The 22,681-nt window shown below is 42.8% G+C and overlaps 3 protein-coding genes across 5 annotated transcripts; 2 read left to right on the top strand and 1 right to left on the bottom strand.

Annotated features, from left to right (window-relative positions):
* Window positions 1–1,741: 1,741 nt before the first annotated feature.
* LOC108090222 lies at window positions 1,742–21,630 on the top strand. 3 transcript variants are annotated; one of them, XM_017188817.2, is made up of 7 exons: window positions 1,742–1,972; window positions 3,829–4,355; window positions 18,304–18,803; window positions 19,441–19,801; window positions 20,456–20,682; window positions 20,741–20,846; window positions 21,177–21,630. In XM_017188817.2, the coding sequence occupies exons 2-7, from the start codon at window positions 4,196–4,198 to the stop codon at window positions 21,293–21,295; spliced, it is 1,473 nt and encodes a 490-aa protein (XP_017044306.1). In that variant the 5' UTR covers window positions 1,742–1,972; window positions 3,829–4,195; the 3' UTR covers window positions 21,296–21,630. The 3 variants fall into 3 exon arrangements, with proteins under 3 accessions (XP_017044306.1, XP_017044305.1, XP_017044304.1); XM_017188816.2 differs by having other exon boundaries at window positions 1,742–2,068; XM_017188815.2 differs by having other exon boundaries at window positions 1,742–2,068; window positions 3,378–4,355.
* On the top strand, window positions 10,524–12,267 carry LOC108090224. Its single transcript, XM_017188819.2, is given in 2 exon segments — window positions 10,524–11,265; window positions 11,268–12,267. Coding segments are annotated over 2 exon segments (999 nt in total). The 5' UTR covers window positions 10,524–10,589; the 3' UTR covers window positions 11,591–12,267.
* Window positions 15,758–16,961, bottom strand: LOC108090223 (surfeit locus protein 4 homolog). Its single transcript, XM_017188818.2, has 2 exons — window positions 16,458–16,961; window positions 15,758–16,329 (listed from the first exon to the last, which is right to left on the bottom strand). The coding sequence occupies exons 1-2, from the start codon at window positions 16,941–16,943 to the stop codon at window positions 15,826–15,828; spliced, it is 990 nt and encodes a 329-aa protein (XP_017044307.1). The 5' UTR covers window positions 16,944–16,961; the 3' UTR covers window positions 15,758–15,825.
* Window positions 21,631–22,681: the final 1,051 nt, after the last annotated feature.

The raw sequence follows: 22,681 nt of genomic DNA, 5'->3' as shown, positions 1-22,681 counted from the left end.
TTTTATTGGCCAGTTAATTGGCCTTACCTCCTGCGAGGGTATGCAAAATCTTTTTGCTGGCTTAAGTTTCTCCGTCTGCCGTCTGCCGTTTCTGCTTTTGTTTTGCGATGCCAATAAAACATGCATTTCACTTTTAGCTCGACCGTAGGAAAACAATGGCAAAAGGTGGAAGTCGGGGGCAGGGGGAAATGTATCACAAAAACATCCTTCCCGTCGCCACGCGAGGATCCTTTGTGCAGCGTGCACTCAATTATTTGGTCGTTACTTGTTTCTTATTACCTTTTGCCTACCGACACTGCGAAACATAATAACTGCAGCTGGGGAGAAATGAGAGGCGAAGGCTTTGTTTGTTCGGCAGGCAGTGCAATTGAGTTGCGGAATGGCGGAAATAAATGCGAATTTAATATGCAAAGAGTCGGACGGAACCAGTCCAAGATTGCTCAAAGGATATCAGTTAAAGATTACGCCCCAAAACGATTGTGCAATGAACAATGCGAGCTGAAAGAAAGCTAAGAAGCGATTGCTTTATTTTAAAACAGGATGGATAAATAATATTCTGAATTATGTTAAACGGCTTCTCAGGGACCTAAGATTTCTGGCTCAACGTCTCGACTAACTTCATCGAAAGGATGAACAATATTCGAAACAGGCTTCAAAGCTGCAATTAAACTAATTAATTTGGGTAATCTGTAAGTTTTCTTAACAAACTTCACTCGCAAATAAACAGAAATTCCATTTTATTTCAAACAATAAGTAATCGAATACATAACATGTTAAAAAACGTGAAAAATACGTAACAAGTTGTTAACTTAATTTTGGTCAAAAAATAAAATGATTTTGTTGCAATTTTTTATGACATCGATGTTGTAATTATACCCATTTCTGACCCTCAATGCCGTGAACAAATATCAAAACGCTCTAAGGAATCCATAGGAAAAATTTACGCAATTGTGTGGAAATTTCGGGAATACAAATAATTACAACATTTTCATCAGTCCTTAGTCAATAGAGAATCACCGATTAGTAACAGTAAAATGCGGCTTTATTGAAGGAATTTTGTTTTGTTCACTAAAAAGTCTTAATAAAATAAAAGTCCTTGTAAGGCAGGTCAATGGTTTCACTTCTGCGAAGAAAATGCTGACTGTCACCAGCATAAACCAGTTAAACAATTAACCTTTGAGAAGTAACACGTAACATATGTATGTAATACAATTTTTACAATACAAATTTGTTTCCTTCCGTGGCTGTTTATGAGAACAATTAATTTTTATTCGATCTCTTTTTATGATTCAATGTGGACATTTATTGTTTTCATGTTTTGTGTATTCCTTGTGCCAAGACAGTAAATACTGGTTTTAACTGCCTGTTGATTCGAAACGGTTAACAGGGTCCGCTTACAGCAGACTGAGAACAGTCGGGGAACACCCCTGTTCCACTGTTCACATTGTCATCCGTGTCCTCGCCCAAAACGAAACGGGGAAGAGGAACAATGGAAATGTGACTCTAAGAGGGGATGATTTAGAAACGAAACGGGCGTAAAACTACAGGAGACGATTTGGAACGGACGAAAGGGGAAGTTGGAACACCAGAACATCGGGACGAACCGAATGCAAAGGACGAAACATTGTGAAACAAAGGGGAAGAATCATGTGAAATAAATTGGACCATTTGGCACACGCACACTGCGAATCGCGAAATGCTCTGGATTCAGTTTGAAATTTGCATGGCACGGCGGCGGACGTCGAGCGGAAAAAGAAGCGCGCGATTTGAAAAGCCCAAAAAGGAGGCACAAGTTTGAATCGTTTCGCGGGCGCAAGCTTGGATGCTTCGAAAGTGAATGCACTTGGCATCCCCAGCTTAAAATCAGATCCTGATTCTCAATCTGATTCATCGGGGCACCGTTCTTTGTTTGTGCGAATGTGTGCCAGCTGGAATGTGGGCGTGACCGTTCCCGCCCCCGCCCTCCGATAAAGTAATGTGAAGTGCTGAGGAGTGGAGTGGAGTGGAGTGCAAGAATGCCGCCCATTTTCCGAAATGTGCGAAATGTGAAATCCCGTGAGATACGACTGTGAGTGCAATGTGTCCTTTATAAATCAAGAAAATCACATTTTAAATTGCTGCGCATTAGAACGGATACAGATACAAAGGCAGGCAGCCAGGCAAGATCGAAAGTCAAACGCCGTCAAACGTTGATTGCGTCGTCGTCTATCCACGAAACGTGAAAAATGAAAAAAGGACGCAGGAGAACGTGAAGGATTTGACTGATGTGAATGGAGTGAAAGATGTGACCTGGCCCGAACCCCTTACCCCCTATCCCCCCCCTCTATCCACCTTCCCCGCAAGGTGGCACGTGCTATTGTTTGGTCCCCATCTATTTCAATTTGACTATATTGATGAGCATATGATGTAATATATGTAAACGTAATCAGATTAGGAGCAGGCTCAGCGACTCAGGAATCGTGCTCTTCCACACAGACTTTAAAACTCATTAATGTGCAAAGACGCCAAATCCCCAGGTCTTCGGTATCATTAGACAGGCAAAAGGCGAAAAACAAGCCGTGGGAAGCTGCAGCAAACAATGAAGCTGGCGAATCAATAAAGGCGTTGAATCAGGTGCCAGACTTGGCCAAGACATTGGATAGCAGTTCTAAAAAAAAAACTCGATAAACCAACGAAAACGAAAAAGGATTTTGTGCTTGGCAACGCAGGGAAAGTCAACAAAAGTATCACATATCCCCACAGTCGAGTAACGTTTATTAATTGGGGGAATTTCGACAAAAGTGAGGCATCAACCACTATCAAGTATTTCTTTGGAAGTTCCTTTACCGAGGACACTAAGCTCACAATAGAGTCTATATCGTTTTAGTCCAGATTAAATGGCAAAGGTGGTAGAGATGGGGGAATAATTCTAGGAACTCGGAAAGCCTCGAACATTATAAACGACCAAGAACGCTTGGTATCACCTTACGTTTATGATTTTGTATATAATTCAATAACAAATTGAACAAAGAATTAAGTGTACGGCACTTTTAAAATTTTAAGAACCTTAAGCTTTGAATTTAAAAAAAAGGTATTCCAATGCATATCAAGCCATTTTTATATATTTGCTTCAAGAAATTATGTTTAGGCATTGAAAAAATTACAAAAAAATATACATTTTTATGAGATTGTTCGTATAATATTCTAACGTTTTTAAAGATTTAGTTAAGCCTGAAGTCTTCAGTACGGAATATTATAGTATTATTCCAATCCTTTAACCACATTTTTTATAAGCCAGCCATACGATCGCGTGTCGTTCATTAAGAGCATTTAAAATACCTGAAAAGCTTAGAGGTTTCTTTTCTCGCTCAAAAAATAAATATCAATTTGCTGCTTAGCTTTCCTAATTACACGTAAGTCCGCATCAGCAAACATCCTTTCGACTGGCCCACATTTCGGAGTGCAATAATGCATTAGGATTACCCATTTTTTGCTATGTGGGGGCTTCGATTTACCAGCTCTGAGCCGGATAAATAAGGCTCTGGCATTCATTCGGAGGAGACGACACAGTTTTGCGGGCAAACCGACTTTTCTGGCAACAAAAAAAAAAGAGGAAGCCATTAAAAATTTGCCAAAGTCAGCAGAAGTGGAGGAAGCGGAACTAATGGAGAGTGGAAGAGGAGGACCATGCAATTCATTAATTTATTGACTTATAATCAAGCCGGGCCGAAACTTATGCCCAGAGGCAGAGCCAGATAAATATCCATTTATCACATAAATAGAATGCTAACAGCATCCTTGGTGGTTTCCTCACTGCCTCGGACCAAACTTATATTTTCGCCTCTCTAGTCTGGCTGCTGCGGTTGGCCTGGCCAAATAAAGCAAGAAATAAGTTAAAACATACGTTCTCTGCGGTCTGACTCGGTGAAGTAAAAACAAAAACAAAAGAAAAGTCCCGGAGAGAGACAGTCACGTCCGCGGTAGTACAACCCCTTCCTCTGCGGGAAATGTGGTATGCAAATTCAGGCGAGAAGACTTCATAAAAGCAATGCAAATAATTAAATAAGAGCGCAGGAGCAAACAGCACGCAGCGCGACCAGAATGACATGCTACTTGGCTGGCGAAACTCGGATTAACTAGCTGCGAGAGGAATAAATACGAATCCGGGCAAGTCCCAAACCAATCCAAGTTCCCGCCCAGGTGCGACATCCGACAGATGCCCTCGCCGAGCAGGATGTCCTGGCGGGAGACAGAGAGGGAGCGGGAGCGGGAGCGCTGCGCGGGAGGCACTGGCGTCCTGGCCGGGAGGAGCCCCGGAGCTGCCAGCATTCTGTTGGCATTCCTGGCAGCTGTCAGCTTTCGTGGCATGCGAGCGCGTAAGTGTTAACTTCTTTTACTTAGGGTGATACGAAAATCCGGCTTACTATACACCCCAGCTCACCGCCGATTCCACTACGCACTCTACTGCGAAGTGGAAAACATTTTTAATAAGATAATTATTTGCATATTTGTTATAAGTACGTACTTACCTATGTTTATAATTTAAATTTGTTTTTTTTTTTATATTTAATTCTTCATTTTATATATCACCAAACTACAACGATATCCTCTACACTTAGGAGCGAGAATCGCTTAGATTTCAACATACTAAACGATTAAGAATAACATTTATTCATACGACTCGTAGGTATGAATAAATTTTATTTTTAATAAATTTTATCGTCAATATGTATTAATAAAACTAAAGTAAGTTTGAATTGACGTTAAATGGAGCATAAGATAACAAGTTTTATATCCGATTTCAAAGCTTAAAAAATGCACTGGGTTTTCAGAAACAAAAAAAAAAAACAACTTTAGAGAGGTACCCTCTCTTTTTCATTAATTTACGAAAATTTGTTTCGAATTTCCGCACGAATCGCAACTCCGTAGGCGGCGTTAACAGTTTAACACTCGCAATCGGAGTTTTCCAACTCTGGAGGCGGCGTTAACAGTTTAACACTCGCAATCGGAGTTTTCCAACTCTGGATTTTTACCCGAAAGCCACCCAGTAGCGCATGCAACTACCCAGGAATCTCTTGATCCCTTTGGCACACGAGTCCGCGGGAAAAACGCTTCCAGGAACGCCCCAGGGACCTCCAGATTCACCCTGCGAATCTGTCCCATGTACATGGCGAATGCGAAATCCCAACACCCCTGGCCAACTTTTTGGCTACGTGCGCCGCTCTTTTCGTACTGTTTTGTTCTGTGGAGTCGAGTTGAGTTGCCTGCCCCATGTGCCATGTGCCTGCTGTTCAGTTCTGTTCTGTACTGTACTGTACTGCCAAGTGTGTGTGCCGGGCGCTAAGCTTTGTTTTTGCATGCATAGTTAATTCAATTTCGCACATTTTTGTGCTGTGCAAGTGTCGAGTGAAGCGTTTGCCAAATTTAATTTACATGATGAGATTTGCTTGGCTGCATTGTCGTTGGCAACTCGTTGGCACGATTTTTATAAGCTTGTCGAGTTAATTTAATCGTGCAGTGCAAATTTTCATTTAGTCAAGCGCACACACGCGCCCATATGATTGTCAGACACCTGTCACCCGGAGGACAGGAAATCCTCCAGCACTTCGATGCCAGAAACTCATTACGCATACGCAGCGTGCGAAGATTTTGGCCCGCTCTTTGCCGATGTTTGCCCTCCGCTCTTCGAGTAGTTTATGAAAATGCCTGGCATATTTCTAGCTCAGCCTAATTGGAGCAGCAGGCCCGGCAGCCAACTCTGTTTGTGAATCTCGAGTTGATTAAATTTCGTGCGTGCAAAGGGTGTGCGAATGGGGTGCGGTGGCTGGCTGTTCAACAGGTCGGATGCGTGATGTGATTGTGATTGTTCTCCCCCTGGGAAAGAACAACCGGTCGAGCTGTCTGTGCATATTGCTTTCGTCAAGTCGTCTATTTGATAGTTCGGTACAATTACAGGTTTTTCCGTAATCTCTGAGCAATTTTCGCAAGTTGGGATTGAATAAATAACGAGAGTTTTCCGATTGGGCATGAGTGAACTCCAGCCTTGAATTAATTTCACTTTAATGGCAAGCCCCGAATATTCCGGGCACACTTGTTTATTTATGCATTTCGCCGGACTGAGTATTTGCTGACAAAACTTGGCCTTCAGTTGTTCGGTTCCAAAGGCGCTTAAAGTTCTTGCGGCCGAATAATTGCCGAATAATATTTATCATCTTGTTTGGCGCTATCTGCCCGCCCCAGCTGCCAGATCTAATCAATCTCAGCCGAACTGCTGGCAGTGCCAAGGCAATATCATTAACAACACACGTCCCCGTCCCCATGTCCGCACTCATATGTGATGTAATTAAATCGGGCAGCGGCAAAAACAGCCAAAGTTTGTGGAAAACAATGGGACAAAGCGAGAACAGAAATAAGTAGACACTCAAATAACACTTAAGCCATCAATCAGCGCACTAGCCAAGGTCAAAGGCAGTGCCACGCCCATGTCCGTTTCTGTTAATTATGCCACGACCATGGACCGCATACAAAACAGGAGCGGGCGAAGAATTCAACTATGTTTTATACAGGGGATACTGTATTTACCATAGAACGGCTCCCAAGACAAATGGCGGTCAAATGTCACGTTTAATTTATTTATGGCCAAAACACATAACCGTTGGCGGGGCAAGCGGATGAAATAGGGACTCCTGCTATGGGCGGTGCTGCTATGGGCGTGGCCGAAGGGGCCGAAGGACCGGGAGACCGGGCTTTAATTAAATAACTGCGCTAAGTGGAGCCAAAGAGTTGGCGTCGCTAATACAGCCATTAGCCGAATTCGTTGAGAGGCCATAAATTTCACGCTCCAGCTCAGGAATCACAAAATAATTCCCGAACTCGGTACTCCCTGAATAAATTCTAGCTTACTCAATTCGGAGGCAGGGCGATACTTCAGACTAATAAATAGCCCGTGGCCCTAATTAATTAACTCTGGATTGTCTTCCAAGTTTTCACATGGAGGCCATATGTTTTTGCATGAAAAAGTTCTTTATTGACATTTATGGGTTCTGAATATTTTGGCTTATAATCGTCGAGTGGAGAACTTAAGCTATATATATATATAGCTAATAAAGCATTTGTTCTTTTTAAATTTCAACTTCTTTTTGTAGCCAAAAAAATTTAAAAGTTCGCTGTGCTAATGAACGATGACGTGTTTCTGGTACACAATTACAATTTTTAAATAAGAATAGGAAAGATTAGACATTCATAGTGCAACGTTTGCCCTTAAAAAATCATTTAAATTCAATTTGTAACCTACTTAAATGGACAAATCCCATCCAGCACAGCTAAATGCAATAAAAACCATCTAAATTTTACCCCAAAATAGTAAGCATCGTTTTTCATTTGGATTGTGGGAAGAGCCATCGAAACTCGTTACTTAGAGTTTCTCCCAATTATGATCGTCGTAAAAGAGCTCATGATAACCATTTCGATGGTAGTATATCTCCCCACACTCCCCACTTAATTCGTGTATTTACTGAGACAATAAATTGGGCTTTGGACGAGTGCTGTAACCAGGCACTACATATAGAGTATTTGTCCCCTAATGGACACACACAAGGATGTTTGGGCCACGTTTTCGCATCGGTCCGTAATGAGCCCGACATCAATATTTAGCCTAACAAAACCGCCCCGCGGTGACTGTTGTTATGAATTTGTTTATTCATGTGTGTAAATTGTGAGCAATAACAACGGCAGTCATCACATCAATGCGAAAGACAACAATCGTCAATCAGGAAGCAGGAGGCACGAAAGCAAAGGCTGCGAAAAACCGGGGCGGGGAAATGCTTTAAAGCAATCGAAGCCAGTCGAGTGCTAAATGGGCGTGTCCTCCTGCTCCACCCACCGCCCACCGGCGGCCACTCCCCCGCGCTCCAGCACTTAAGCGGTGTAATTGCTGTGTGCGAGGGCAGAATGCCACAGAAGTCGAACTCGGCCCACTGTCGTCAATTTGGACTTAACAAAAGGAAAACATGAAATAAGGTTGGGGTATTGCAAACAAATAGGTCGATATGTGACTACCCAATGCCCTGAGTCAGGACCTCATGTTATAAGCCAATATTTTGTTCCTGAGAATAAATACAAAGGTAAAGATAAAGGTAATAATTCTTAGAAATACGTCAAGAACTGTAGTACTAAAAATTATTAAACCTTTTAGAGCCAGCAACAATTATTTAGTTCCACTTAAGTGTATTTCCAAATTAAATAAATTTTGATTGAAGGTATTTACGGTGTTAGCCCTATTCAAAATTTGTGTTTCTGATTCGTTAGCCAAAAAGGCCTCGATTTGATTGAAAAATACATCCAAAATAAATACATTTTTGTTTCATTAAACACAGTCATTTATATCGAAAGGAGTTACGAAGATATCAAGTCATTTTCATTGACTGCAAGATGTTCTGTGGAATATTCAAAAAGCCAGCATCAATCCATCACAGGCCTTCACCCTCGTCAGGAATCAGCTGTTATCGGGCCAAGATCATGACGGAGTCCACGTGACCACTCGGAGTTGAAGGGTAACCACAACAAAACGTGCAACCATTGATAAAATGTGCGACGGCTGCTGATGTAGGTCGGATCCGGACGGGAGGCATGGAGCATGGAGCAGGGAGATGGACTGGGAATGGGAATGGGAATGCAGGAGCCGGAATTTATGATTCCATTTTTACTTCTCTGCTCGGTCTTGCCAACAGCTTCGGGCCATGTGAAGAGTTTCTTAGGGGAATGGAATGCGAGGGGAGGGAGGCTGTGTGGGGAATGCAAATGGTTGCGGCTTGTGAATTTCTCTCGCAACAATGAGAAATGCTTCACAGGGGCCGGAATCCCTGTCCGGGCTCCATTGGCCTAAGTCCCTGCTGCCCCTCCCCTCTCCTGGCGACGCCCATGTTAACAGTCTCTACACAGATGAAAATCAGTTGGTCCGCTTTTCAAAAGTGAAATGTTGCTTTCGCCTGATTATAAAATGTATTTATTAAGTAAAATTCACGGAACAATTGTAACTCTTTTGGTACAATAATTTACTCACTTACCTCACCTTTTGTAATATATTTGCAAAAGCTTGAATAAAATTCGAATACTGATTTTTTAGGCAATGGTGAATTTTAAATGCAATTTCTAGTGATCTAGTGATTACAATAGTTACTGCAGTTTCTCGCAGTGTACCTTTGCCAAGGGTGCGTGTGACAACCATTCGAACTGTTCGATTATGCATGTTTTGATCCTGAATTGACAGCGGGGGAACCGCGGGGAAGTTGCTAGTATTTGCCGAATGCTGCGAACCAATAAATGACAAGTTATGCCCTCTAATTAATGCGGCTCAACATGCGACAAGCGTGTGCGGCTTTTGGCTGAATGATTTTGGCCTGGTCCGAAGGGCTCCTGCCTAGTTCTTGACCACCCCCGCCCAGCCCCCTGTTTTCGGCTTTATTTGGGCACATAAATACCAATGGCCACCACCCCCGAGGCGCCAAGGAGGCCAGGGAGACCGAGGCAAGGAGCCTCATATGGAGCCCGTTTTTGTGGCCACATCATGGCCGGTCCGGCGTTTCATTTTTCAACTGTCAGACTACCACAAAGCCAGTGACACTTTCGACTCCCGCGCAGGAAGACGGCGCAGAAGGGGTTATCTGGTGGCGCCTCGGGCGTGAGTACACACATGGAAATTAAAATGACATTAGGTCAGGCGAGCGTAAAAAGCCAGAGGTCCCACCCTTTTTTTTCAGATTTAATTTCATGAAAGAAATCGTGCCGTTTTATCTTTAACGGACACTGGCTCCAGGGCACCAAAGGAGAACCTTTAAAGTTCGCAATAAATCAAAGGCGATTAACATCGGAACGTTCAAATGATGCATGACGTCAGCTGAGTGACATTTAACTATGGAATGACATTTGTCAAATTTTTCTAAATAGGGGGATAAAAGTATTTTAATACTTAGTCGTTTTAGCTATTGTTAATATCTTTAGTTATTTTTCAAACCAGAATCATTACCTCGACTATAGCATGCATAAAATGTTGCCGTTTGTATATAAATTTTCGTTGATTTTCAGAAGTTTGTTCAGTAAATATTAAACTAAGAACGAAATCGATACAGGAAAAGACGAATAAAATTGGTTTGCGCTTCAAAATATGACAGAATTCAGTATCCTTTTTGTTTGTTCAGAGATTAAAGATTTAGATCTTTCAACAATCAACAATCTTAAAAAATTGATCGCTTTGTTATCGATCCAAGTATAATCTAGTTCCAAGTCCGCCATTTAATTTAACCATTTACTAGCTATCAAGCATAAAGCTATTTGAAAGGCAACAGCAAAGATAAAAAGAATTTCGTATCGTATAAATCTCAACTACCGATCTTAATAAACTTTGTCAATAAGAAATTAGAAGCTGTATATATAGCGGGCTCACCGCGTTGAGTTCGGTAGCCCTGAAGGGCTGGAGAACTTACAATGTAGTTGGGAAGGGTTGGAGAACATATTTTAAAGAGCTTCACGACTCACAACCCTTCGACTATTACACTCTTTAATTTTGGTTGAGGTTCGTCATCGCTTTGGTCTGGAATCATCTTTTTCCGAGGATGGACTCCTTGCAGTCGATCGAAACCCAGGACAGTAAACTTGTCATACTGAAAGAGGAGTCACCCCGTCAGCTGCCGTCCAACCAGTTGATCTTCGGTTGCCCTGGTCCTCTGCCAGTGCTGCAGCAGCTGCGCAGACTCTCGCTGGGAAACGTGCCCCAGGAAGTTTTGGATAAACTGTTCCAGAACTGTCCGCAGCTGGAACTGCTCACCTTGTGCGGCAGGAGGGGGGAGAGCATCGTGTACGACATCCAGAACATAGGACTCTGCCGCCTGCTGAAGGTGCTGCTGCTGCCGCTGGAGATCAAGACGCCCATGGCCATCGTCTGTCTGACCAAGCTGACCCACCTCACACTGCATCGCCAGAAGCTGTGGCCGGGAATGGACTGGCTGCCCACCGTGCTGGCCATCGTCCAGGCCAAGTGCTACGCCCTGCAGACCCTCAGCTTCGACGGCTCCTGGCTGGTGACTCCCCTGGACCTCTCCCATCTGAAGCTGAACCACTGCACGGCCCTCACGGAGCTGCGGCTGAGCAACTGCAAGCTGGCCGAGGTGACCGGACCCCCGCTGCCCCTGAGCTGCCAGCGGGTCAGCTTCCGGCGGTGCACCATGGTCAGGCTGAACAGCTTCATAGCGTCTCATCCGATGCTGAGGAGGCTGGACCTGTTTGACTGCCAGGAGCGGGAGGGGGGCCCCTGCTGCGGCGCCTTCTCAACCTGAGGCAGCACCAGCCCGTCCTCGAGCCTCTGCTCTTCACCTTCTGCCAGTCCACGAGGCTGCGCGCAGAGCTCTCCACGTGGTCCCCCAAGGATCGGAGGCTGTTTAGCCGCTGGCTGCAGGTGAAGGAACTGGAGCCGCACGAGGCGAACACGTGGCGCCAGCCGGTCGGCACGGTTTCCATGAACTTCTCGCGCTCCGTCAACTATCTGCCCGACTTCAGGAGTCCGGAGGAGGGTGCTCCCCCTGCCGCCGACATAGTCAAGAAGTTGGATCGCTTTTAGCCCTCCAGTTGTAATTTAAATGTGGGTGAAGGTATCCAAAGAAAAAACAGTCAGCATTTGAAAGTGAACAACAATTGAGCTTTTATATATTTATATTTTTATATTAGTATACACTCGGGGAACGTTATCAACTTTTGCTTTTAATTTCTTTTATGTGTCTTGAACTAAACTTAAACTAAATGGTCTCTAAGGACACCAAAAAAAATGTTAAAATAACTCAAAGTTACCACGAGATACCTGAATGTCAGTTTGAATTTATAATTTAAGAGAGAGGGATGTTATAACTCCATAAAATCTTCTTTTGTAATGAAATTATTTGTGAATTCTTGCGGAAAACATGTAGTGCGCCTCCACGTGCCGAAAAAAAAAACATATTTCCGCCCACCCACAATTTAATGAATACAAATCCCACGTTGAATACCTCCGGTAGACAGATGCCCCCATTCAGCTCAAGTGGCACCCAGCATATACAACATATCAAATCTAACCTCGAAAGCTTTTGGGTGTGCGAGACCCATATTTGCTTTAGGATCGCCATTTTTCCAGTTGGACGAGTTTCGGTTTATCAGCGAGCGCATAAATAACGAAAAAGTTGCCAAAAACAAGAAGCAAAGTGAAATTTATGTGTACCGCATGTAATTAATAATAAAAGAAATCGCGCAAACGAATTAAATGGGTCTGTGTGTGTTTAACTTGCTTGTTAGCCTGTCCAGAACGGCGCTTAATTAGACCAACTTCCCCGAGCACACATGCCCCCCGCATTCCCCCCAATTCCGCCTGGCCATTTTCCCGAACTTTATGTTTGAGCCAACTTAATGGGGTCCTGGCAGCAGTGCACCAGCTAATCGGGTTAACCAATCCCGAAAGCAATGTTAACCAGTTGTAATTGGGTGTTACCTGTGAAGCAAAGGGGGAGGGGGAGGGGCATTGGACGGGTTGGCAGGAGGACAGATGATGGCACAAAGCAAAGATCGTAAATGGCATTGCGGAGAGCGAATTTGGCTCGGACTTGGAGGAGTTCCCCTGCCAATGTTCCCCTGCCTGGTCAAACATTTTCCCAAATTAGTTTAGCCGTGCAAGTTGGTAAATCCTAACAAATTGGACAATTTTATAGTCTCATCTAAAAATACTGAATTAACATTCAAAGCCACTTTTTCCCATCTTTTTGGAATGTGTTTCGCTGAATAGTCTTTTAGAATTTTATTTATGCTTTTTCACACACAATTCCGAATTGTGCTTTTATTGCTTTAAAGTTTAAACAATATAACCAAAACAATATGTATTGGAACAATAAAAAACATTAAAACTGCTCGAACAGAGCAACAATAGCTTTAAATTTAAGCCGAAATTGTACACTATTTTCGCCAAAGCGCGTTAAATAGTCATGCCTAATCCCTGAAATGTGAAGTCCCACAACTTTTGGCTTAAATTCCTACATAGATATATGTTTTTATCACTTTTTTTCAAATGAGTGATGATAATAAGTGATGAGTTTTGCTGCATAGTCTTTAAGATGTAGATATTGCACTATTTCTCACACAATTTAAAATGATGTCAATATTACTTCTTGACAATTAAAGAACATTTAGAACAGGTAAACCACAACAAAACCTTTAAATTTTAATGCTGAACTTGCTGAAATTGTACACAATGTTTGTCAATGGTTTTTATGTCCTGCAACATTTGATTTAAATGGAAAATTAAATGGCCTCATCTAAAAATACTGTATTTTTCTATTTTGTGGGTGTGTTGCAACTGGGTCTCTTAGTTTAAGATATTGCACTGGATCACACACAATTCAAAACTGTTCATATTAAAAAAAAAAAAGCGATAAACGAAAACCAAAGAACAGTTGAAAGAGCTCGAACACAGCAACAAAGGCTTTAAATTTGAATGTTCGACTAGCCGAATTGTTTGGCAAATCGTGTTAAATGTTCATGCCTAATCCCTGAAATGTTAAGTCCCGCAACATTTGGTTTTAATTCCTGCAGTGTCGCAATGGATGTTCAGTTTCCAAACGATATAATCCATGCATCATCTCATGGCGGCAGTCCGATTAGACACGACCCCTCCCTCCGACTGGGTTTGGCCTTTTTCAACTTTGCACTCGAATGAATACGAAATTCGCGCGAAATTCCCTGACAGAACCCACGACAAAGATAAAGTTTCCACCAGCAGCCCCACGCCAAAAGTCCCCACTTGAATTATTATGTTATAGCTGCTGCTGCTGCTCCATTTTGGGGGCTTCTATACTCGGTGTCCTGGGTCCCAAAACCCGGAAAGTTTGCACCAATCATTGCTCAACCGTTTGAGTGGAAATTTTAAATTTATGGCCCTAACAATGCGACGGCAAACAATAACATTAACAAAGTAATAATTCAAGACCCCTTAAATGATTTCAATTATTTGCCCAAACTGTGTGACGAGCGCCGGAAAGGATGGCCGGGCAGTTAAATGGCCAGGCCCAAAACCGAAATCAGTTTATGTGGTTTACTGAACAGTTACACTAATTACCGCACAACAAACCCACCCGTGGTAGCTCTCATTTATCGGTGTTGTTCTTGCACTTGTTGTACCTCCAGTTGTTGTCGGTTTCTGTTTTTATAAACTTTTGTGGGCAAATAGTTTTTAATTACACAGATATGCTGGCTGCAAAACAAAAATTGAAATCCTCACAAGGGAATAAAGTTTAAAGCTGTTTCTAAGTCGGTTATGGATCCTTTGGTACCCAGCAACTGTTGTATTTAGTCCATATCCAAGTTTTTATACATAACATAAAACCCGCTTTAATTATTATTCTTTCTAAAAATAATTCTAAAACATTTAAATAGAGTAGTGTTTCTATTGGGATAAATTTCTTGAGCTAAAATAAAAAATCAGGAAAATTAATATAAGGTTTGAAGGCGGGATATCTTTAGTTAAATGTAACTATAAGTAAACATTTTTACATAATAAAAATAAATAAAATAAAAACAATAAATAAAAATATTTTCAGGCTAAGAATTCAATTTTGTATGCTCCTAAACCAATAAACGTAATAAACGTTCTTATTTTAAAAACTAATCAACGGCTCGGTATAATATTTAAATATAGTTTCTAGTTCAGTTTTATTTTGATTAAGTATTTGTCCGAAAACGGATGCCATCCTTTCTGCAAGTTTATGTTAAAAATGTTTTTAAAAAAATCATTAAATTCAATTGTTCTTACAGTTAACGTTTATATAGATACACATTGTTACTGTAAATAGTAATAGTAAAATAGACGCACATATCTCTCTAAAAATTCCCATAACCCGAGTTTAAACTTGAGTCGAATCTTATTCATGCACTGGCCCATGGGCCGGAAGTTTGCAAAAATGAAGTTACTTAAAGCCAAGTACATCAGCTACTTAGAGGAGGAAACTGCCTGCAGCTGTGCAACTCGAGAGTGGAAAGTGGAAAACTATTCTGCGAATTGTTCTCGAGCGAAGCGTTTAATAAAAATGTAAACTTGGGCGGAAACTCTGCTGTACTCGTAGTCCTCCGCCTCAGAGACTCGCTCTGTGTGGGCATTTGGCATAATATTATTTACATAATAAATACTTAGTTGTTATTTGTTGTGCTGCGCGTAAATTTGCCGCCCGAGGCGAGACAGCGGAACGGGGGGGGGGGCGACGCCAAAAGTGGGCGGCAGTGGGTGGCTGGGGGTGGTGTTGGGTTTTGTGTGGTGTGTGGGAGGATGGGAGGATGGACCAAATGTCCTCAGCCAGTGCTGAATGTATAATGTGGGGGGCATGACTCGGTAATTTCTGGCCCATCTGCGGGATTTTATGCTCTAATAAAATTGCAATGTGGCCGCGAGCTCAAAGCTTGATTGGATCAGAATAAGGACGCGAAATACTGACCAGTTCGGCCAGCTAGCACCATGGTTTCATAACATCTCGCAGTTGGAGTCAAGTACAGTGTGTTGTCAAATTTGTGGGATAATCCTGACGGGGATTATAGTTAACACCAAACAAAATTAAAACAGGCATTCTTTAATGGTTTTATACAAATTTGAAAAGCAAGATATCTTTCCAAAAAATACATACTCAAGTCACTCTTAGTAAGAAATAATTAAAGTGCGATTTAATGTCCTACAGGACAAAGACTTGAAAAGGGTAGTAAAAATAACCAAAAAAGGTTTACATAAATTTTCGATGTTTGGATGTATTTATTAGTATTTATTATTATTAAATTACTTTACTTCACAAAGGGCTACCAGCGTTTTTTGTACTGCTCGACCGACACATTTCCTGGACCGAGGACCACCACCAAGAGTAGGCCACCCACAACCGACAGTGTATGAAAGTAATTGTACTTGAGCAGGTCCATGGTGTCCTCATCGGCTGACCACCAGGCGTTTGTGGCCACATTCCACACTGTCAAAATCAGGGAAAGGCACAGAGCAGCCAGACGGGTGCGATAGCCCATCACGATGAAAGCCATCAGGACTAGGCCGAAGCAGTTTAAAGCCATGGCTGCCATGGTGAAGTACTGCTGGAACAGGGTCAAATACATCAGGGCCAGCAGAACCCTTCCGGTGAGCTGCATCAGGTGCTGGGATCGCCGGCTCTCAAGGAAGGGCAGTCCAGCACTGGTTCTGTAGATCCGGCAAGCCGTGGCCTCCTTATCTTCCACATGGAGGAGCAGTAAGCCCCCAAGTAGGGAGATGGTCCGGAGCAGCAAATGCAGCTCCAGCGGAACTTCGTATATGTGAGCCTATATCAGTGTAAAAGAGATTTTTAGGTTGGAAATTATATATAATTTCATATATATCACCCTCTGCAAGGGTATAATTAAGTCAGATGTTAGATGTTGTTAGGGGAGCCCACAATTCTATGATTTACCTGAAGCAGCACCAGGCTGGCCAGCAGGGTGACCGCAAAATTAGTGTAGAGGTGCAGCAGGACCAGGGCACAGCCCGCCAGCTGCCCCACCAGGCTGAGCAGGACCATGGCCACCGCAAGGGCGGTGGAGCACTGGTGGTGGTCCTGCAGGAGGGCCAGCTGCTCCGCCCACTGGAACCACAGGCGCAGGGCGTCCTCGAAGAAGGTGGCCACCAGGCAGAGGCGGGCCACGGAGGGCAGGACTGGGCGGCTCCGGCGGGCGAGCTCCTCGCCCAGGTCCTCCGCCCCTTGGAGCCAGTGGACAACCGACTGGGTCACCGCCATGTCCCGGGATTCCTGCGCCAAGCCGCAAAGCCCACTTACAAGCAAAGTGATTTCTCTCGGCGTCGCAGACTGACACTCGTGGCAGTGATAACAAACGGCCAGAGCCGCTCTGAGTAATCGTTCCGGTCTGTCCGGAGTCCGGAGTCCTGAGAAGTGGCACATCTTGCAAGGACTGCTTTGCTGGGGGAACCCGAAGTGCTTCGCTTCCGGGCGCAGCTGCCGTTTCGGGAATTTCATTTTAAAGTGTGTTCTTTTCCACATTACCATATCTCCTTGTTGTTATAAAACGCAAAAGCTTTATTAGAATTGCCTCGCAGTGACATTATCTTTATTAAAATTTCCAAAATTTAAGCAATAAAAAATTACCATTACACAAGAGCGTTACATCTATTTGTAATAACAAGTTTTGTCATTATCTATGCTTTCCTTAAGCATAGTCTTTTTTCATTAATTCCATCTACCCATTGAAAAGTTACTATCCCAGAAATTAAAGTATATAGACTTTATGTTAATAAGAGAGAATGATTATGCAGATTTTAGCTTCGGGCTAATTTGATCCGATTATTTCTATATCAGCACTTTTTCCAAAATCACCCTTCAACCTCTCTAAATACCATTAATTTCGTTGACACCAAAAATTATTCCATAAATTGAATTCAGTTTTTCATAATTTCCCCTTTGATGATTACCGCCTGAGCCCCATTCCTCGATGCCCAGAATATTGCAGCTGCTGTGACAAAATATAAATTCACACGAAATTATGGCCCATCAATTGCGAGATTGTTCTGCGTCCCGGAAAAAGCTGATGCGACACCCACGATTCCCCAAACACTTGACCCGAAAAGCAATCGAACCAAATGCCCTGAGCAAATAAATTTGCATTTTCCATGATGCATTGCAATATGCTGCTGAAAAATGTATAAAATTTCTAAAATAATTCGAATTTTGTCAATTAATAGACAAAAAGCTTTGGCTAATGCGCTCAATTTTATGGTGGGAGATAAACAATCAGTTTTTTGTTTCGTCAAATGCAAAACAGTTTACCCTTTGTATTGCGTTGGGATGCACTCTAATCTAGTAAAAACTCTTTGGTAAATGGTGTTTAAAATTTAATTATACTATATGGGCAACATACATAATTTTACTTACATACATAATTTTAATAGATTTACAGAGTTCAATATAATTGGGCTTATTTGCAACAATCCTTTCCCTAAAATAGATTAACGGACATTTATAATTTATAAAGAATTTAATTTTTAAAGTCAGTTTTTAGTGTTTTTGTTTGGAATCAATTTTGTTTAAAGTTTTAAGTGTTGTGCATCATAAAAAATCATTTCCGAAGCAGAAAGAGTATTTACACTGCCACATTTTCCCCTTGACGTTTTCCAACCCGCAACTGACAGCTGCGACTTTTTCGTTTGTCAGTTTGACAGAGCCTGAAATAATTATTTGTGCAGTGAAAACTTCAATAAGGATCGCCAACTGATGTGCTGCCCAACATTCTTGACCTATTTTGCAGCGCTGGCAGCCTCGGCCACTCCGGTGGAGAACGCCTCGCTAATTACCCCGCCGACGACGGGGACAACCGCAATGGCTATGGACACAGGATCAACAGGACCCGCCGTCCTGATGCTAAGTGATGGCCAGCCGGAGGAGGCGGACACCACGGCGGGGGATTCCTGGAGCGACAGACCCGACACCGCCACGTTGACGAAAGGATTCTCGATCCCCACGTACTTGCCGCCCTTCCCCGAATTCATCCCCGCCGACTTGCCGCACCTGCTGCGGAATGCCACTTCCAGAGCCGCGCATCCCCAGTACAACCACTCGTCCATCAGTCCTGTGGCCTCCAACGAGCAGCCCCGGCTCCACGCCTACGACAGCGAGCAGAAGGCCCAGCAGCTGCGCCGCGAAAAGGAGTTGGCCAAGGAGCGGGAGCTCATGCCCCGCCGGCAGCTCAGCCTGCCCCCGCTAAACGCCACCGTCCAAGCTGGCCAGCACGCCTATCTGCCCTGCAAGGTGAGTGGTGACCAGGGTTTCTCAGATGGAGTAATCCCATCTACAATTTGTGCTCTTGAGTTTTAAATACATATTTTTATATTTTTTAAAGGTATTTCATCCCAGGTACAAAATTATATAAATTTGATTAGAGCTTGTAAAATGGTCAGGGGGAAGGCTTTAGGTTTAGACTGTCCGTTAGATCATATTTTCCTTTTGCTTTTGTTTAAAAAATGGCTAAGGACTTAAGGATTTATGCCTAAAAATCAGTCGCCAACTATTTTAATACCATTGATTTCTTAATTTTTTAAAAAAAGTTTAGTAATAACTTCATGAATAAGCTGCACAGAACTGCTATTCAATACTTAAAAAATTGGAGATTTAGTAAATAACTACGTACTTTGGTCATTTAATAATATTTATTTTTGATTTTAAAGGTAAAAATATTTTGTTGCCTTACTCTAACTTAGAACCTTAAAGGTAGAGCTTTATAATAATATGAATAATATTCATAAACATTGCAAAAATAAGATATACCACAAGATTCATTACTCCCCCCAACTTATTTGTTTTATACAATTAGTTAATCTACTTTCTACACTGTACAGCTCGGTTAAGACTTAGCAGAAGGATTACTCATTCGTTTTTCCACCCACAGCTCAACCAGCACTCCGGGAAACCGCTCTCCTGGGTGCGCTTGCGAGATGAACATATCATTGCGGTGGATCACACAACCTTCATCAACGATGCCCGCTTTGCATCCCTGCTCCAGTCGACGGCATCGACAACGACTCCGCCAGGAGGTGCCCTCTCCACCTCGGCGGCCCCCTCGGCTGCCCCGGGAAACAGCTCCGCCCACGGAGGAGGGACTGGGGGTCTGGAGCGAGGCAACAGCAACAGCAGCAGCCTCAGCTGGACGCTGCAAATCAAGTACGTGAAGCTGGAGGACGCCGGCTGGTACGAGTGCCAGCTGGCAACGGAGCCCAAAATGAGCGCCAAGGTGCAGCTGTTTGTGATAAGTAAGTGAAACGACTGCTAACCGACAAATTGTCCTACACAGAAAGTAAAAAATGTACCTATGTTTTAAGTCGGAAATATTTTTTATAATTCTGGAATGTAGTTAAACAATTTCTTATTTAAAAAGGTGAAATGAAAAACTGATGATTTTAAATTCGAATAATATGTGCAATTTATAATAATGAATCAAACTAACTTACTAAGTAAGTTTTTTACTGTGCAGGTATAGTGCATCCAAACTCCAAGCCATCCCTTTGCTTTGCATCCAAACCATTTGGGTTTTAAGCACTTATGCACTCAAGTGCGGAAATTAGATTCAAGGTCTTTCCTTACTTTGGTTTACCCAGATATTTCCCAGATATACGTTTTCAGTGCAATATAGCAAAAATTCAATTATGTATTTAAATGAAAACAACCGTAAATCTTCCTTGAAGGAAGTCGAGCTTAATTTATTTGCTAAAAGTTGTCTAGTAGAGACCACTAACCCCTGAGATTCCAAAGTTCTGCAGACTATTTTCAGGTACATAAATTAAATTTAAAGATCTATTAAAGTTTCGATCAAAGCACTTTAAATAAGGTTTCCAATTAAAAAAAAAAAACAAAAAGTACAAAAAGTATTATAAAGACAATATATAACTTCGGTTGAAAACCCTTAGCACCCCGAACCGAGCTGATCGGCGATCGGCAGCGCTTTGTGAAGGCCGGCAGCAAGGTGGAGCTGCACTGCATCGTACGTGGCACTCTGGAGGCCCCCAAATACATCTTCTGGTACCGCGGAGACCAACAGGTGACCGCCGAGAACGAGGCCAGCGGAGCCCAGAGCGGCTGGTTCACCCAGATTGACAGGAACATCTTCGGCAGCACCGAGCACAATCGGAACACGGTGAGCAGGGTGGAAGTGGCGGTCTTGGGAGGACTCCTCACGAATTTCGATTTTGCAGATTGGATCACTGGTCATTCCGCTCGTGCGCAAAATCCACTCCGGCAACTACACGTGTGAGCCGGAAAACAGCGAGGCAGTTTCCATGCAATTGCATGTCCTAAGCGGTAAGTGAGGAAAATTTATTCCAGTTCAACTTTCAAATCACCAGGTGTGAAAAATTCCCTTTTTAATATTATAAATAATATAATATTTAAGCATTGATTTATAAACAATAAATAAATTTGAGGAAGATAGTAATAAACAAATAACCAAAGGCAATTGATGGTTAGTGACTAAAATTGTCTCTTTAAGACAGAAATATAGCGTTGGTTTTGCATTATAAAAATACTCAAAAGTTTTCAGCTACAGCTCTCTGATATACTGACAGAAAATAAAGTTTAAGTAATTAGGAAAATAGTGAAAGTTTTAATAAATTGAGTAACATTTTTTTTCAGGGGAATACTCGGCTTCTGCAATAAAGTCAACAGCTGCCGGCCTCCATAGACTGGGTCACGGATACAGCAGTCTCCACCAGTGGCTAATCTTCCTCCTCGTGGCCCTGAACAAGACATGAGTGGTCCTCATGGATGTCCTTTCATGGAGAGCGCTGGAATTATCATCCGAACGGTGTTTCGTCTAAGGCATTAGTTTAATTTAAGGTTTAATTAGGTAAATTGCACTCACTTAAAGATCGCATTGTTTGTTCCGCTGACACTTCTTGGAGTCTTAGTCCAAGTTTCCGAATATAGAGATCCTTTTTATACAAATTCTAGACTTAAAATTGTTTTCTTTCTTCTAGCAGTTAGACCTAGTTCTCTAAGAATTACAGTAAGCATCAAATTTCGAGTATCGAATGTTTATTTGTTATCTGCGTAAATAAAGCCTAAGGCGTCTAATGTAAAAACTTAATTTATCCTGCCTTTTATTGAGTGGTTTGAAGGACAAGGATAATAAAGAATTCTCTATTGTTTCGAGCACTCACCGTCAGTTTTTATTTGATGTCGAACCCAGCACTGCTACAACTTTATATATTGCGCTGCTAAATTCCTGCCTAATGCTCTCACCCCTCCCTCTACCCAAGCCTAGCATCTTAACCCCAATCCCCACTCATTTAAATAGAATTCACCCCTTCGCAGTCCTGCTGCCCCGCTGTTAATTTATCTGTATATTTTAAAATGCAAACACAAAAACCTGTCATAACTCAGGGAAAGACGAAGCAGAAGCGAGGCATCCACTAAGCCGGCACGCAAAAGTAAAACCAAATAAGAAAGAAGAATTGAGAAAAACTACCATTGTCTTGGCCATTGTTTCGCCTTGGCCATTGTTTTATGGCCTGGCCAACTATAATTTTGTGCGATTTTTCTGATTGCCCGCGCACTTTACGCTGCTCATTTATCAAACCGCCACTGACCAGAGAAGAGAACCTTAGCAGCCGTGGCCAAGATGCGGCGAAAGTTTTATGGCCAAGTTTGAGCTCCCCCCACCACCACCAGCACCACCAACAAAGTTGGCCCACATTTTCAGCTTGGCACACCTTGGTCTATGCTCCTGGCCCTGCTCCTCTCGGCCACTCAACAGACAATTTACAACTGGACAGATGGCGTGAGAAAGGAAGGCGAAGGGCTGCGGAGCCCGGCTAATCACTTTTTGATTTATTCGCCATAGTCGTAGCCGTAGCCGCCGCATCCCGAAACTTTTGCCCACAGTTCATATTTTTCTTTTCGCTCTGCGGCTGCGGCAGTGGCAGTGGGGCAGCTTTCCTGCAGTTTTCCCTGCTGCCTTTGCGGCATGGCGACCGCCAGCTGGAGGATATTGACAGCAGCAGATCGGGCGACTGGGGGGATTAGCTTTCGCGCATATTGAAAAATTCCGCGGCTGGCAATCCGATCCGAATGCCTCGCAGGCAACTGTCAACAATTTCTTAAAGTTCATTCCGCTCAGCCAAATGATTATGGGCCAG

Source organism: Drosophila ficusphila, unplaced genomic scaffold (genome assembly GCF_018152265.1).
Source record: "Drosophila ficusphila isolate 14025-0441.05 unplaced genomic scaffold, ASM1815226v1 contig_791, whole genome shotgun sequence".
NCBI lineage: Eukaryota > Metazoa > Arthropoda > Insecta > Diptera > Drosophilidae > Drosophila > Drosophila ficusphila.
Note: the sequence above shows the minus strand (reverse complement) of the source record. Positions and strands in the feature narration are given on the sequence as shown.